Raw genomic sequence first — 15,886 nt, forward strand, 5'->3', positions numbered from 1 at the left:
CTAGGCAAAGAGGATAAAGTGTCCTACCTAGGGGCGCAATCATCGCAACCAGGGGATTGACCCTAGCACTTCATGATTGAGAGTTGATGTTTCTTTCCACTGAGCCATAACCACTTCTCTAGCCATTAAATAGACAGCATGTACCCACTTTCCCTAGAAATAATATACAAATTGTACCCCTTTAAAGGGACTGTATAGTACTGGTTGAGGTGGGGATTCATGTTTTGAACATTTCTAAGTGAGATAATGAGAAACCTCTTATGAAATGTGAAAGAGCATGTAATTTTAAGAAGAATTCATTATTTATTTGATGAAAATTGGTTTTCAAATGGCTGAGATATCCAAAAAAAAAGTGATAATGATAAAAGGCGACAGGCCACGCCTTTTATTAGGATCTCTTTGTTTCACCTTGTTTTTGGATATCTCAGCCATTTCAAAACCAATTTTCATTGAATAAACTTTTGATACCCCTTAGAATTGCATGCTCTTTGACATCTCATAGAGTGGTTTTTTAATATCTCGCAAAATGTTAAAAGCTAAATCCTCACCTCAACCAGAACTGTACACAACCTTTAAATGTGTACTCAAAAGGCAAAATATAGGGGCAAAACCCATTTTGTATCAGTGTTTGTAAACACTAGAGTTATACTTTCGAGAAAATGTTCTTGGGAATGTGCAAAATAGGTTGATAATTTGATCTCCATGAACAATCACGCATTACACTGACGAATAAGAAGACAGATACTAGAGAACTTGTCTGAGAAAATGACAGGAAATATCACAACGTTCCACTGATGTTTTATACCATGGTGAAGCATTATAAAACTTTGACAATGTTTGCAACTGATTGACAAATTGCCCTACATCAACGTAAATAAGCACTGAATTGATCAGTGTTTTAGTAGTAGCCATGATAAAAAATCATGGGCGTACATACTCGAGCAGGATTCGAACCTACGACCTCCTGATCACCGGACAGGCGTCATCTCCACTAGACCACCGAGCTTTCGCCCGACAGCAAGTGTTGGTTCTAATCCTTATAGCATGCAGCGGGTACTGCTTTGTTATTCAAATGTTGTCCTTCGACAAAACGTCAGAGGAGAGTCCTCACCTTGGCGTAGACCTGGGTGATGGCCGGTCCAAGCTGGTTCTGCTCACCCCTGAGGGTGATGGTCTCAGAGGTGCTGTCCGTCGGAGGAACCTCCACGGACACACCCGTCTCCTTCAGGATGTCGGCCAAGTTGGAGCCGCGGGGCCCGATAACGTAGCGGTGCTGTGACTTGCGCACCTCGAGAGAAACTGTGGTGGTCTTCAGCTTCTGTAAATCCAAGAATAATGACTGTTCACTTTCATTGAGTCTCCTAGCAGGTACAGGGTGACTGTCTCAGTCTAGCATAATCAAATGATTCTGTATATAAGCTGTTATTTTCACAAGGTTTTAGTTTTTGTGAATTTCGCGAATCATTGTTGGACCGTGAATTTAACAACACGTGAAAATGTCGCCATGTACTTGGGTAATAGCGCACTTACGATATGCGAAAACAACATCTCCCGAAAATATCCATGATCTCCTCATTCGCGAAAATAACAGCTTATACAATACATCGTATGTCCAAAATACAGAGTCTTTGTAATCTCCCTAAAACATGCTCTCTTTAAACTGTCACTGCTCGTATTGCTTAAGTCTTCAACTGGCACTGAACATGATTCTGCACTACTATAGTGTTATGCTATACTATTATGCACTACTGTATCCTAACTTGAAAACACTCCCCTGCCTCTACATACAATTTGCATATCTTCTGCACTCTGTCCATTCAATACATAGGTGGATAATTGCAGTGTGAATGAGAACGTCAAAGTGGTGTGGGTAACAAAGAATCGGCCACGAGCCTTGATCGGTTCCGACAACTTGCCTTCTCCTCGTAAGTCCTCAAAATGACAGCCTTGGCCTCGTGCACCCCGTCCTTCTCGCCAGCGACGACGATCTCGTCCTTGCGAGCGCTGAGGGGCGGGACGCTGATCTTGGCTCCGGTCCTGGCCGACAGTTCCTGGATGAAGCAGTTCTCTGGCCCGCAGATGAAGGGGTGGTACTTGTAGGGGACGATGAGGCGCTCAAAGGCCCTCTTGGCCTAAAATTTAAAAATGAACAAAAATACCTTTCAATCTTCTTGAGATGACAACGATAGAATATAAAGATATCTGCAAAAGCAAGCAAACATAATCTGGGGTGCATTTTCAAAACACAAAGAGTGTATCAGATATATTTTACCCCCGTCAAGGGAGGAGGTTATGTTTTCGTTACTGTTGGTTTGTTTGTTTGTTTGTTAGTTAGTTAGTTTTTCCGTGTGCAAAATAACTCAAAAAGTAGTTAACTGATTTGAATGAAACTTGCAGGAAAAGTTTAGAATGATACAAGTAACAGATGACTAAATTTTGGTAGTGATCCGAGAATTTTGGGGGAATTTATGAAGGATTTTTGATATTTTGGCAGGTAGGGTCAATGAGCTTGGGAGTTCAGGCTGCGCATACTTGAGGTTTGCATGCGCGCACCGAAGTGCGTGCTCTAGTTTGTGCTAGGGCGAGGCGCGCCGTGCAGCTGAGGGTTTATGACGTAACAAAGGCTTCGATATTGGGAAATCGGGCAACTTTCAGCACACAATGTTATAAGTATGTATGGGTGGAAATCACTGATATCTCTATGGAAGAACAAGATCAGTGGTGGAAATGAGCTGCATGCTTGGCGGAGGTCTGCGCTCTCAGAGTGCTTTTCTAATTCTCAATGCATTCATGGTCCCCAGTGGAACCTCAGCTTTCAAATGACAAACATGATGACTCAATTCATTTGTAAATACTCTCATCTTGCAAACTTGACACCATATGATTGCAGTACATATCCTCATGAATGCTAACATCTGAAATTTCATTTATATTCTCTCACTCATTGCTCATTTGAAAGAGCCACTGCACCAATAAGGGATGAAAATAACCAGATGACTACTGATCATTCCTGGTCAGCATGAGTCATGTGTGTGTCCACTGCTCCATGCACTTTTTGGTTTTCATGTGGTAAACTTCTTTATGCCATGCAAGAGAACTTAAAGGTACAGTTTACCTCTGGGAGCAGTGATTTACAAAATGTTCGAGATATCACATTTGATGCATATATGTAGGTCAGTTGTATCACAAAACATCCTACCATGTAAAAAATTTGCAATAAAGCCTAAAATATGAGGAGATATCACTATTTTTCTCAATAAACCATAACTGTAGATGGTTTAGTCTAGAAACATTTTTATTATAACTATTGTTCACATTTTGTATATAACACTTAACATTAATCATACTGATTCAAAATTTCACATTGGTTGTTTCTATCCCTAACTCACATTTTAGAACTATTTTGAAGCACTAATGCTGGGTTTTTGTTTCATCTGCAAACTTGGTAAATTATGCCTTTAATGTTCACTTTTCATAAAGTCTAAATATTGATACTTCATTTTGGGATGTCATGTGTGACCAATTACATGCATTGATGTCACTACATGGAAGTCTGCAATACTAGGGTAAGAAGGTGAAGTCAACTAGAGGAAAAGTCAGTATCAGGACTTGTGAATATAAGTTCTAAATGTAAAACTCTATATGGATGCACAAATATTGCTAACAAAGGGAAGGGTTGTTGATAGTGCCCCCTCCCAACAAAATCTGGGCAGGTTTTGGCAGCTCTTTACAAACCTGTTCGTCGGAGATGAGCTGCAGCTCATGCTTAGCCTGGTCGATGCCCTCCTTGGGGCCCTGGATGCGGATGAGGTCTGAGCTGTCCTCAGTGTTGGGGATGGTGATCTTCGTCATCGTGATCGTCTCCAGCTCCTTCAGCTTCTTCCCTTCCTTGCCGATGATGAAGCGGTGGTGGTCTTTTGGGATGGCGATCTGGATGTTGGCCTACCACAACGAACCAAGACAAGATACATTCTCTTTCATTTGAACAGGAATGTCAACCTTGTAAACATCACAGCAGTATTGGCAATCTGGATGTTGGCCTACAACATCACACCAAGACAAGATACATTCTCTATCATAACAGGGATATCAACCTTGTAAACATTGCTGCAGTAGTCTAAAGGCAAAAAAGGGCATATTTTTGGTGGAAAATCAGTATTTTTACCCTGTCCTGCAATAGACATATACGGAACATATGACAATTTGTGAAAGATCCTATTTTCACAAAACCCAAGTATTTTTGGACAAATACCCTACAAAATACTAAAACAAGAGACAGCTGGCATCTCTGTCATAAACCTACACCCTCAACATTAGTTTTGCTGTTTGTTTTTTTTTCTTCTCAATTGTGACCGTGCATCACAGAACCAACAAAAAGTCACACCTCTTGATTTTACGTGAGGACTCAAAAAAAGGTGAAGCGGGTCAACCAAGCCAATTTTGAGTTTTTCAAATTTTCTGTAAGAGCCATTCTTCCTCTACACCATTCTTGAGTTTGGGATAATAAAATGAATGGGAAAGTGGGTTTTCAGCGGTTTCTCTACAGCCCTTTTTTCTTAGAGTAAAGTGATCAGGTATGTCTTAACCCTAAAAAGGCCGGGGGGGGGGGGGGGGGGGGGGGGGGGGGAGGGGTTTGAATCAACCCCCCCTCGACATTTTTCGCAACTACTCCGCCGCGCGAAATTTTTTGACCGCGCCGTTCGCTGACTTTGTACTTTCAAGTCTCGCGCATCTTTTGACACCATTTTTGCGAAAATCGTACATACCGTTACGATGCTGCATAACGTTTTATACATGTCTGTCAGACCGAAAATGGCTCAAAAACGTGATTTTGTGTATAAAGTCTATGCAATTGAGTTTTCTTTTCTTATTCATAAAGATAAAATTATTTTCACTTTTAAAGGCTGAAACTAATTAAATTTAGCATAATTATGCTTGATATAGGTTCTGTCATAAATTTTGTGGAAAAAAAATGATAAAACAAAAGGTCGTAAAAACAGAGAAATACATAAGAAATTCATAAAACAATACAATTATAAGAAATTGACCAATTTTTTTTTCAAGTACATTGTTAGGAATGCTACAAAGAATGTTTTCAACAAAAAGTAGGATTCTAGCTTTACTTTCTGATTTAGAGCAAAATGTATGATTTTTATGCATGCATTAGCATAATTAATTATCATGACGAAAATTTCCATTTCTTTTTGTATAGCTTGGTAGATTATGCCACAGGTAATGCACGTGCCAAATTTCATGGCGATTGCGCGATCAACGGCAGAGATCTCGGGGGGGGGGGTTGAATCAACCCCTCCCCGGCCACAGAACACCAAAAAAAGCCTGGCCTGGTTAGGCTTAAGAGGCCACTTTTCATTTCCTGAAAACGTTCTTCACTTTCAACTCTAATAACTTTTGAAAGGATAACACTACTGCTTTGAAAGTTGACATTACTCATGGACATAATGTGTTGATAGAGCATGCTCAATTTCAGCTTAATCTGATAATCCCTTCATTGTTGTTGCTGCAGTGGTTTACTTCCTGTTTTTTGTCCCACTCATCGCACAGGCAGCAAGGCTTAGTAAAGATAAAGCGCTTGAATAGACCCTGTACTTAAGAGCCTCTTTTCTCAGTTTACACTTTTCCAGAGTGTGTGATTTCTTTCCAATATTTAGATGGGTTAGCAGAGTCCATTTCAACTGAGTTATACATCATTTTAAAGTTTAGAGTCTGCTCTTTCAGAATCTGCCCTACACTAAAAATCCATGTCTGGCCACTTTTTTGTTGGTTTTGTGGTGCAGGGTCACAATTGTACTTTCAATTTCCCATGTAGTCCAGTTTCCATGCATATATACTCTGCTCATAGAATCTAATACTGCTTATATAAACTCATCAAGCGATATCCTGTGGTGAATCTTTGTATTCAAATGACATCACCCCTCTCAACAAATTCTAAACAATGGTGTCCTTTATGCTCTAAATTGACAAACTGGTCGGGAAAAAGAATAGTTTTCTTCTCATGCTATTACATTAGATAGCCCTACATGAATTTTGTCAAGAATATCAGTGCATAGGTCTGAAACAAAGACTAACAATCATATCCTGTTTGGCATTGATTCCATGAGGTGTTTAAAGGGGACCTGATTTTCAGACTTTTACATTTGAACAACTATAAATTACTCCTTGTAGTTTTACTGAATACAGAGTTTCAGAATCTATAGTGATTGGGATGAGGAATTAGAATGTTTTCAAAATTTAAACAAATCGCAATGAACAAGGATGATGACATGGCAGCCTCACTATAAGAATGCATGAGTTGAGGCTCACGGAAGCACAACAAAAAAAGAAGGTACATGTATGCATAGATGATACACAGGTGAACTTGCAAGCAAGCAGTATTGTAATGGAATTACACTGCCACATTTCTGAAATATGTGAGGCTCCTATGTCATCAACACTGTTCAGTGTAATTTGTTTAAGGTTTTTCAAAGTATTGTTTCTCTGCTCATGGACCACAATAAATTCCACAAATCTACACATGGAGCTGTCGATTTATGTACTACATGATGTGAAATTATGAAAATCGTCCGGAATGCCCGTTTAAAGTACCTGGGTCTGCAGTTTGTTCATCACTTCTCTCCTGGCTTTCATGACCGCATCCTCCTTACCGGTCACTACGATGGTCAAGCTCTGGTCCTTGGCCAGACTCATCTCAATGCTGGCATCTGAGAGAGAATCAGAACAGCATTGTTTCCATATTTCTATTTACAGATAGACACCCAGATACCAGGGGCCCATTGCATAAAAGTTACTATTATGGTAGCTTTGCCATCCAATGGTAACTTCCATAGAATTCTTGATTTTGATTGGCTGTTGAGTATTGTTACCATGGTAGTTACCATTGGATGGCAAAGTTACCACAAAAGTAACTTTTATGCAATAGGCGGCAGATGCTTGCTTTGAGTTTGCTATTAATGCATTACATATGATACGAAAAGCATAAAAGCTCATTCAACACTGGAAGACTCATAACAGTTGTATAATATCCATGAACTAGAAACAGATTTTCCTTTTAGGAGAACTCCAGCTGATTTTCAGATTTTTACACTGAGCTATAAATTGGTTATACCATGGCTCGACACTAAATTTTTTGTTTGGTGGCCCGATGGGACCACCAAAATGCTAAATTTCAAATTTTTGGTGGCCCGAGAGAAAAATTTGGTGTCCCGAAAAAAAAAAACAACAATAAAAAACATTACAAGTCCTTTTTTTTAATGAGTCAAATATTTAAGATTTCTGATAGTAAGAATTAGAAGTTGGACATATCTACTCATAAATAAACTTCAACAAACTTGCAACACTCACTCTCAGGCATTCATTCAGTCCTTTTCATCCATCCTTTGAACAAATCTAAATGCTAATTTCCGGCGCAAAAAGTTACGAATTTATTGACATACTTTTCACAAAATTTTGGTGGCCCGAGGCGGGCCACCAAATTTGCCCTTTTTTTAAATTTGGTGGCCCGACTTTCATTTTTGGTGGCCCCGGGCCACCGGGCCACCGTTAGTGTCGAGCCCTGGTTATACTGAGTACAGAGTTTCAGAATCTATACTGATTGGGATAAAGAATAATAAGGGTTTTTTTTCAAAATCTATAACAAATCACAATGAACAAGGATAATAACATAGCAGCTTTAACGTAAGAATGTATGAGTGTGGGCTCAATGAAGCAGAATAAGAAAAAGAAAGCATACATAAATTCTACACAGGTGACCTTATTACATTGTAAGTAAGCGGTATTGTAATGGATTACATTGCTACATTGCTGAAATATGTGAGCCTCCTTATAGATTCTTACGGTGAGCCCCCACTCATGCATTCTTATGGTGAAGCTGGTGCCTTGTTCAGTGCAATTTGTTTGGGGGTTTTCAGAGTATTGGTTTCTCTGCTCAAGGATTTGATCACTGATTAATTCCTGAAATCTAAACATGGAGCTGTCGATTTAAAGGACAAGTCCACCTCCATTCACATTAGGATTGAGAGAATGCAGCAATATTAGCAGAACACATCAGTGAAAGTTTGATGAAAATCGGACAATCCGTTCAAAAGTTATGAATATTTTAAGTATCTGCGCAGTCACTGCTGGATGAGAAGACTACTACAGTGTATGATGTCACATGCATACAACTACAATGTATATAAGGAAAATAAAAAGAGAATTTCACAAAACTTTACTTTTTGAATAAATTGCACATTTCTTCGACTTGCTACTGAAGTATGTTAAGGGTAATATTATTCCCCCTGCTTTCTGAAAGAGAGAAGTCGAGTGTTCTTTTGTTATGCAAGAAAAATGGAAATATGTTGACTTTTCTTTATTCTTTCTTTATATCGTTGTACTCATGTGACATCACAAGCTTACTTAGTCTTTTCATCCAGCCATGACTGAGCAGAAACTTCAAAAATTCATAACTGTTGAACGAATTGTCCGATTTTCCTCAAACTCTCACTGATGTGATCTACTAATATTGCTGCATTCACTCAACCCACATGTCTATGAAGGCGAACTTGTCCTTTAAGTACTATATGCTGTGAAATTATGAAATTTGTCTGGACTTCCCCTTTAACTCCTGTTTCTATCAATGATGTGAAGAGGAGAAATTTATCTTTTACATTGAACTGCTCTTCAGAATCCTATCAATGGTGCTTACCTTTCAAAGGGAATAACAAAGTTTTTGAATTATTGATAAGAAAGCATCTTTTAGTCTATTCCTCATATTTGTACTGTAATAATGGTAAAGTTCTAAAGGCTATGACTTAACCTTTCCCAGTGTCCACGGGCGACTGCGACAAATGGTTCCTGAACACACAAGAAACATGTACATCCTACTTTTCTGGTCATTCTGATAACTAAAGGAACTTTATGTACAAACGTAACTCCATCCAGTCCACTATTCGGTACGAAATTCTGCTTTGAGCAAAAATTATTAAAATAAATGCAGCATCCAGGTTTCTGAATGTTCCTGACCAGGAACAAATCAATGTAAATTTCATACTACATGAATAGTGCATGATCTCATACACAATGCAATTTTAGCCTAAGTGCAGTACAGAATTGCACAGGATCTGATAAATGCATTTGGAATACACAGTCAAGAGCAAAGGCATGAAAGAGCATGCAATATGTGTCAAGTATGCAATGGCAGTTTATTTCTAGCACTGTAGGGACACATGAATGCCCATGCCAAGTATTCTTGGTTATAGCACACGGCATTGCACTTCCAATGAAAAGAAAGTCTGTTGCATAGTGGCCATTTAGCCAATCAAAAATCATGATATGAACAATGGGTCCTATAAACATATAATTTTACGTTAGATTATAACGTATCATGTTCTTTTGCCTTCGTTTGGGATTTAAAATGGTTATACTTGTACCCATCGTGTAGAGTACAGGTAAAAGCATCAGCATCAGCAGGTCACTTACTGTAGTTTTTCATGATGTCGGCACAGATCTTGCTGGATTGGCTTCCGCTCTCGCCAAAGCCTTGGTTCATCTCCTTGTAGCGGCGCTCTTCTAAAGGCACATGGAACACCTGTCAAAGGAGTGGACACAGTGTTACATATGAATTCACAAGAATCTACCCCCCCCCCCCCCCCCCCCCCCGAGAGAATATTTCATATAGAGAGAAGCGATGTCTCTACAAAAACTTGAGCAAGATCATTTAACCCTAATCAGATTGGGCTTTTTTGGCTATGCTAAAACCGGAGGGGGGCAAATTAGGCCCCCCCCCCCCCCCCCCCCCCCCCCCCGGCCATCAGAGGTGCGATCGCTACGAAATTTGTCACGCGTGACACCCACATCAAAATCTACAAGATTGTGTCAAAAGATTTTTTGAAACAATCAATTATTAATTTTAATTAATTAATTACTCAAATTTAGCTACAGATCACATTTTAGCCTAATTAAAAGCATTGAGAGTCTCCTTTTTGGTTTGTAGTAGATCTGTTTGAGCATATTCAACGATTGTACATCATAAAAACTTCCAAAGTCATTTCAGTTCTTATGTATTTTATTGTTTTGAGAATTTCTTATGAATTTCTTTGTTTTTTATTGGAAATTGTCGCTGACCACTTTACTACCATAATTAGCATAAAATCAATCAATAAAAGTGATTAATTGTAAAAATAATCAGGTTTTTATGACTTTCATGACAGAGCACAGTTTTCCATAGGAAATGTACACAAAATCACAAAATTGTGCCCGTTTTGGGGTGACATGCCATTACAAAAATGGGCGTGGCATCGAAAAAGTACATGCGTACGTTGTAAATTTGGTCTCAAAAGTTGCGCGAGACTTGAACAAAGAAAGTCAAGAAGCCTCGCAACGAGGCCTTCTCAAGTTACAGAATTATATCGCGAAACATCGAGGGGGGGTGGATTCTGCCCCCCCCCCCCCCCCGGCCCCTTTAGGGTTAAATGTAAATGTCAATAAATGGCATTTCACTGCTCACAACAAATACTACCAACAAGTCAAATTATTTCCAAATTGCCTCTTCCTCCTCACATCTAATCAATCTGTGGCAAGGTCATGAATCACTTGAAATCCATCAAGCACCAGCGAACTCTACTCCTACATGTACCATAGGGAGGTTGTTTGCACAAAATAGAGCATTTGAAACAGCTATGATATAACAGCGGAGGTGGCCTGGTGGTTCGGAGAAAAAAAAATTAATTAATTAAATACAAATATTTCAGGCCACCAAACTTCAGAAAAGGTTACATTTATGTTCGGGCAACCAAGATTAAAAAAGGATTTTTATGTTGTTGGTTTTTTTTTCCTCTCCCTGTCATTACATTTAATTTTCAGGTCACCAAAGTTTCAGAGTCTAAAATTTTAGTGGACTACACGGCCACAAAAGCAAAAAGTTAGGGTAGCGCCCCATAGAAGCCATGAGGTTGCAGTCATTATGTCCTTTATTTCGTTACTGCATTCTGTTGACTGATGGACGAACCACTCACCTGAGTAATTGTGGAAGACTTGACTGCCATTTTGGCATAGGAGGGTCCGCGGCCGCGTCCACTGACACCCCGGCTGGCTCTGCCCCCCGCGCTGGCATTGTCCATGGGCGGCATGGGTGGGAAGGCCTCATCGTAGGTGGGCGGTTCCTGGGGCTCGTAGGCTTCTGCCTCAATGGTGAAACCGTTGGGGTCGACGGGCGACTGACCCGGCCCGTAATGGGCACTGCCATCGGGCAAGTATTGAGGATCCGTACTCATGGTCTAGGGTCGTGATCAAAGTCAGACAGTACCACTGGAAGAGAAAAGAGGTGAAAAGAAGAAGACAGAAAAAAAAAAAACAGATGCCAAGTGTTAATGGGCAACATCATGATATGGCATTGTTATCAGAATGGCAAAAATTACATACGCCTTGATCTCAGAGTAGTCGTCTGGCGTTATCGACTGCATTCAATTGCGTAGTTCAATAATCTTCTGTACGATCAGTGTACAGTGTACTACGATACTCTCAAAACACGCAAATGCACGCAAATGTCCACGTACGCAGCTAGGTTGGTGCTGCCACGCCGCGCCGGGCCACTGACCAGGCAGCCGCGGCAGCGTCTACTCATGCGGATGCATATATGGCTCGATGAGGCAATACCGATAAGCAGTATACGATATAGCTGTGTGCAGACGGAGGCGAACGAAGGAAATGTGCACACACCGATGGTCTACACGCTACTATTGCAGCGCGCACTAGTGCGTGCTGATTTATTAAAATTAATATTTCACAGTTTTGGGCAGTTTTTGTGATGGAATAGAATTTTCTCTAGAGTTCTTAGGACATGCTCTCACACCTCTCAAATTTACATTTTAGGGGAGAGATTCCCTTTAAAACATATACGGAAAGTATGAAAGGCTTCAGAGATGTACTGTAACACCTCTCAATCAGGGATATTTATACTTGTGTGCTAAAGACGTCTCCCAATTTGAATTCAAAAATATATCCATAATTCAGGGAAACTTTAATTTTCTAGTCAGGGCAAGAAGAGATGACATCCAATTACTAGTAATCAGGAAGCCTCGTGTACTTGTAGAACTAGAAAGACTTTACCAAGCTCTGCCAGTAGTATAAGCTTCACTGAAGGGGGGAAAAAAAAGACCTTGAGATAAGAGACATGTGTACCAGTACTTCAAACAAATTATCAAACACACAATCTGAAGCAAGTACAGCTGTACCTGCACACACGTACACAATGTAAATAAAGCGTTTTGAGAAATTCGCAACCTGAAGATGGTGTAACAGCAGTTCAAAAGGTCAATGAGAGACTATGAAACAAAGGCATTTTAAACTCTATACCAATATGTAGATTTGCACTACGTACTTTTTGCATTTTAAACTCTATACAGTTGAAACTCTCGTATCCGGACAAGTCGGGACCGGGGCTCATCCGGATAAGGGATTTGGCCGGATACGGGAGACTCAATGCTTTATACATGTACATATACATACACATGTACTGATGTAGCCCATTGTAGTACCACATGTAGTAATGTGTATACTGCAACCTTTTCATTGTTACACTCAGTAACAGCCCCCAAAATAGAGGTTCGTGTTTGCAAGAATGAAATCATTTTCTTTTATAAATTCTTGGGATGATTTACCTAAATAATTATTAAGAAATGTATCAAGTATATGTAATTCATGTGTGTTTGTGTAGGAGTTCTCAAGGAGTTGGGAATCCCCCTTTCCTCCCGTAATTATTAAAAAAAAAAAAAAATCACGGCGAGATTGCGTCCGTATAATAGAGAGATCCGGATAAAGGGAGGCCGGATAAGAGAGGTTCAACTGTACATGTACATTTGCACTACTTGTATGTACTTTTTGCATTTTAAGTGCAGTCAGTGTACATCTGTAACTAATATCCACTTTCTACAAATAATGTGACACTTGTAAATTCCCATAGGAGTCTATTCAATCCCTGATTTCATTTGGCTTCTGTACATGTAGTTACACATTCTGATTTCACTCTTCCATACATGTGTACATGAAGAGGCAAAGTTCTTTTTTCCCTATTCCATAAATTGTGCTGACACTGTTGCCAGGGCTGCACACCAACCCAGTTTTTCTACTGGTCTGACCTGTCTGTCAGACCAGACTAGGTGCCCAGTTTTTCCATCTTTTACTGGTCCATTCCTGAAAGAGTCACTGGTCACTGGTCAGACAGTGGTCTTTACTGGTCTGGACAGTTGGACCAGTGCCAGTGTGCAGCGCTGCTGTTGCAGACATCCGGGCTGTGTGCATTGTGTAAATTAGTTAAGACGGTGAAGATATTCTCTTTTCAAGACATGAAAGACATTAAAGGGAAGGTAAACCCAAATAGCAATGTGGATTGAGTGAAAGCAGCAACATTAGTAAAACACATCAGTGAAAGTTTGAGGAAAATCGGACAATCGATGCAAAAGTTATGAGTTTTTAAAGTTTTGGTGTTGGAACCCCTGGATGAGGAGACTACTAGAGGTTATGACGTATGAGAGGACAACAATACAAAGAAAATATAAAAGAAATTCAACAAAATTTCATTTTTCTAGCATTATGAAAGAACACTTGACTAACCGCTTTCAGAAAGCAGGGGGAATAATTGTTACCCTTAATGTATGTCAGTATCAAGTTGACGGACTTTGTAATTTTCATGAAAAATGGATTTTTGTAGAATTTTCTTTATATTTTCTTTGTATTGTTGTCCACTCATACGTCATAACTTCTAGTAGTCTCCTCATCCAGCTGTCCCAACACCAAAACTTTAAAAATTCATAACTTTTGCATCGATTGTCCGATTTTCTTCAAACTTTCACTGATGCGTTCTACTAATGTTGCTGCTTTTACTCAATCCACATTGCATTTAGGGTTTATCTTCCCTTTAAAGTTTTCAGGAGTTGTTGAGCCATGTATTTGTAGTATTGTTGAGCCATGTAGACTTGGCAGCTCTGCTGTTGTACGTGAACTACTTTGAAGACAATAGACAGGGCAGTGCACATTTGCTTGAAAATAAAAACAAGGAAAACTTAACAAGTGAAATGCGTAGCAACACTCGATCAAACAACAAGATCTTTGGTTTCATTTTGATTAGGATAGGGTACCATGCAAATTGAACTCTGATGACACACTAGACTATTGGGTCATTAGGTTACAATCGTGTCATTTGAAGTAGGTTGTTTGAAAGTACTTACTGAAGCGGAGCATCCGTTCCAACAGTATCACAGTACATGCTGAAAACTGCATTTATTTTTTAACTGGTATCGAGTGTTTCAAGTGAGTCTTTCAGCACATTGTACTTGATGCAGTTTATCTGCATGCTATACAGTAGGCCTACATGTATGTATGAGAGAAGTTCATATTGCTGTAGGAAATAGTACATCAAGGTGGTCCACAACTTGAAATTTGAGCATGTTGCAAGCTCAAAATCTGAGAGCGCACATCACGAGCATGTAGTGCGCAATATTTCACGACTTATCTCTCTTTTTGCTGCTTATATTCAATGTTCTCTCTCTTGTTTGCACACAAATATGTCAGCACTAGGTAGCATGATGCTTTTTTATGTTTTGCACATGTTTTTCACATACGTGTGAATACATAAAATTTATTTTGAGCTTGTTGCAAATTCTTGATGTTGCACAAGAATCTGAGCATGTTGCAGCAACATGCTGAAACCCCTCATGGACCACTAGTTATTACACTTTTGCGCGCACATTCCATTCTTTCATTGCTGCAAACTTAACGCTTTTTGCATACAGAACGGTACAAATGGTTGTGTTTCTTGTTGTTTTTTTTGTTTGTTTAAATCCATGATGCTGCAAACAATATCATCATATTGGACAGACATAGACACTTTAAATCAATCATCTAGGATTTATGCTTTTATCATGGCAAATATACACATTGTGGAATATAGATTGGATCGTGTCAATACTTCATTGTACCAATGTACGTACAGTTGTCAATAGCAAGGCAAACAGATATCTGCTTATAAAATGCAAGATGTCAACAAAAGGCAAAATGCAGACTCCCCCTTACAGTACATGTAGGTGGTCTTCAAAGCAGGTAAAGGACAAGAAAGCAATATTTGGCTCCCTCACTCAACGTCTGTTGTTGTTTTTTTGTCACTGAAGGACAATGAAATCTTGACACTTATTTTTGGAGAGCAACTTACTGTGCAGTTTATCATAGGACCAACCAAGTACTGTAAATGCTATCACATTAAAGACATTCAGCCACAAAAAACCCCCTATAAAATCTTATCCCGTTTCATCAGTCTTTTATTATATCATCTACACAGTTACCGATTTACTAGCCTGACCAGACGCCGTGCGAAGGACGCACTTGCGTTCAGCGACAGGGCTGTGTATAGTAACCGATACTAACCGAACTACGTGGACACACACCCAAGCCTCGCCTGCGTGGGTGGTTTGCGTGATTTATGGGGTCAGGATGGATAAAGGAGGCATAAAAATATTCACATAACTGTTGTGGCTAGCAAGGATGTTAAAAAATGGAAGCTATTGTATCGCAGACTTACTGCCAACTTTCTCACACATGATCATGGCAATTTTATGCGATGCGACATTTGTGAATAAATGTAAAGGTAGTACGCAGTAGCATAGCAGCACTGCCAGCAGTACTGATATTTAAAATAATAAAGGACTTTAAAGTGCATGGTTGCCATGAAATTTCAGGTGGCTCTGTGAGCAGGTGATGAAAATCTGAAATTAAAAAAGAATGAAAAGAAAGATTGTGCCATTTGTGGATGTCTTCCTAAGAAAATTTCTGGAATCTCGATCGAGCGACTCCAGGGTCAGCCAGGGATCCAAAAACCAATTTAGCACTGACTACTGAGCAG

At 39.6% G+C, this 15,886-nt stretch overlaps 1 protein-coding gene across 1 annotated transcript in view; it reads right to left on the reverse strand.

Annotated features, from left to right (window-relative positions):
• The window catches only part of LOC139733579 (vigilin-like), a 37,381-nt gene that overhangs the window by 20,937 nt on the left and 558 nt on the right, over window positions 1–15,886 (reverse strand). The window contains exons 2-7 of the mRNA XM_071644389.1: window positions 11,010–11,301; window positions 9,475–9,583; window positions 6,604–6,719; window positions 3,736–3,942; window positions 1,917–2,132; window positions 1,112–1,318 (exon numbers count right to left, since the gene is read on the reverse strand). Of these exons, the coding sequence (XP_071500490.1) occupies window positions 1,112–1,318; window positions 1,917–2,132; window positions 3,736–3,942; window positions 6,604–6,719; window positions 9,475–9,583; window positions 11,010–11,267 (1,113 nt within the window). The 5' untranslated portion in view covers window positions 11,268–11,301. The remainder of the gene's footprint in view (window positions 1–1,111; window positions 1,319–1,916; window positions 2,133–3,735; window positions 3,943–6,603; window positions 6,720–9,474; window positions 9,584–11,009; window positions 11,302–15,886) is intronic.

This window comes from Diadema antillarum, unplaced genomic scaffold, assembly GCF_040938485.1.
Source record: "Diadema antillarum isolate AM-2024a unplaced genomic scaffold, OU_Dant_1.0 seq00000483_RagTag, whole genome shotgun sequence".
Lineage (NCBI taxonomy): Eukaryota > Metazoa > Echinodermata > Echinoidea > Diadematoida > Diadematidae > Diadema > Diadema antillarum.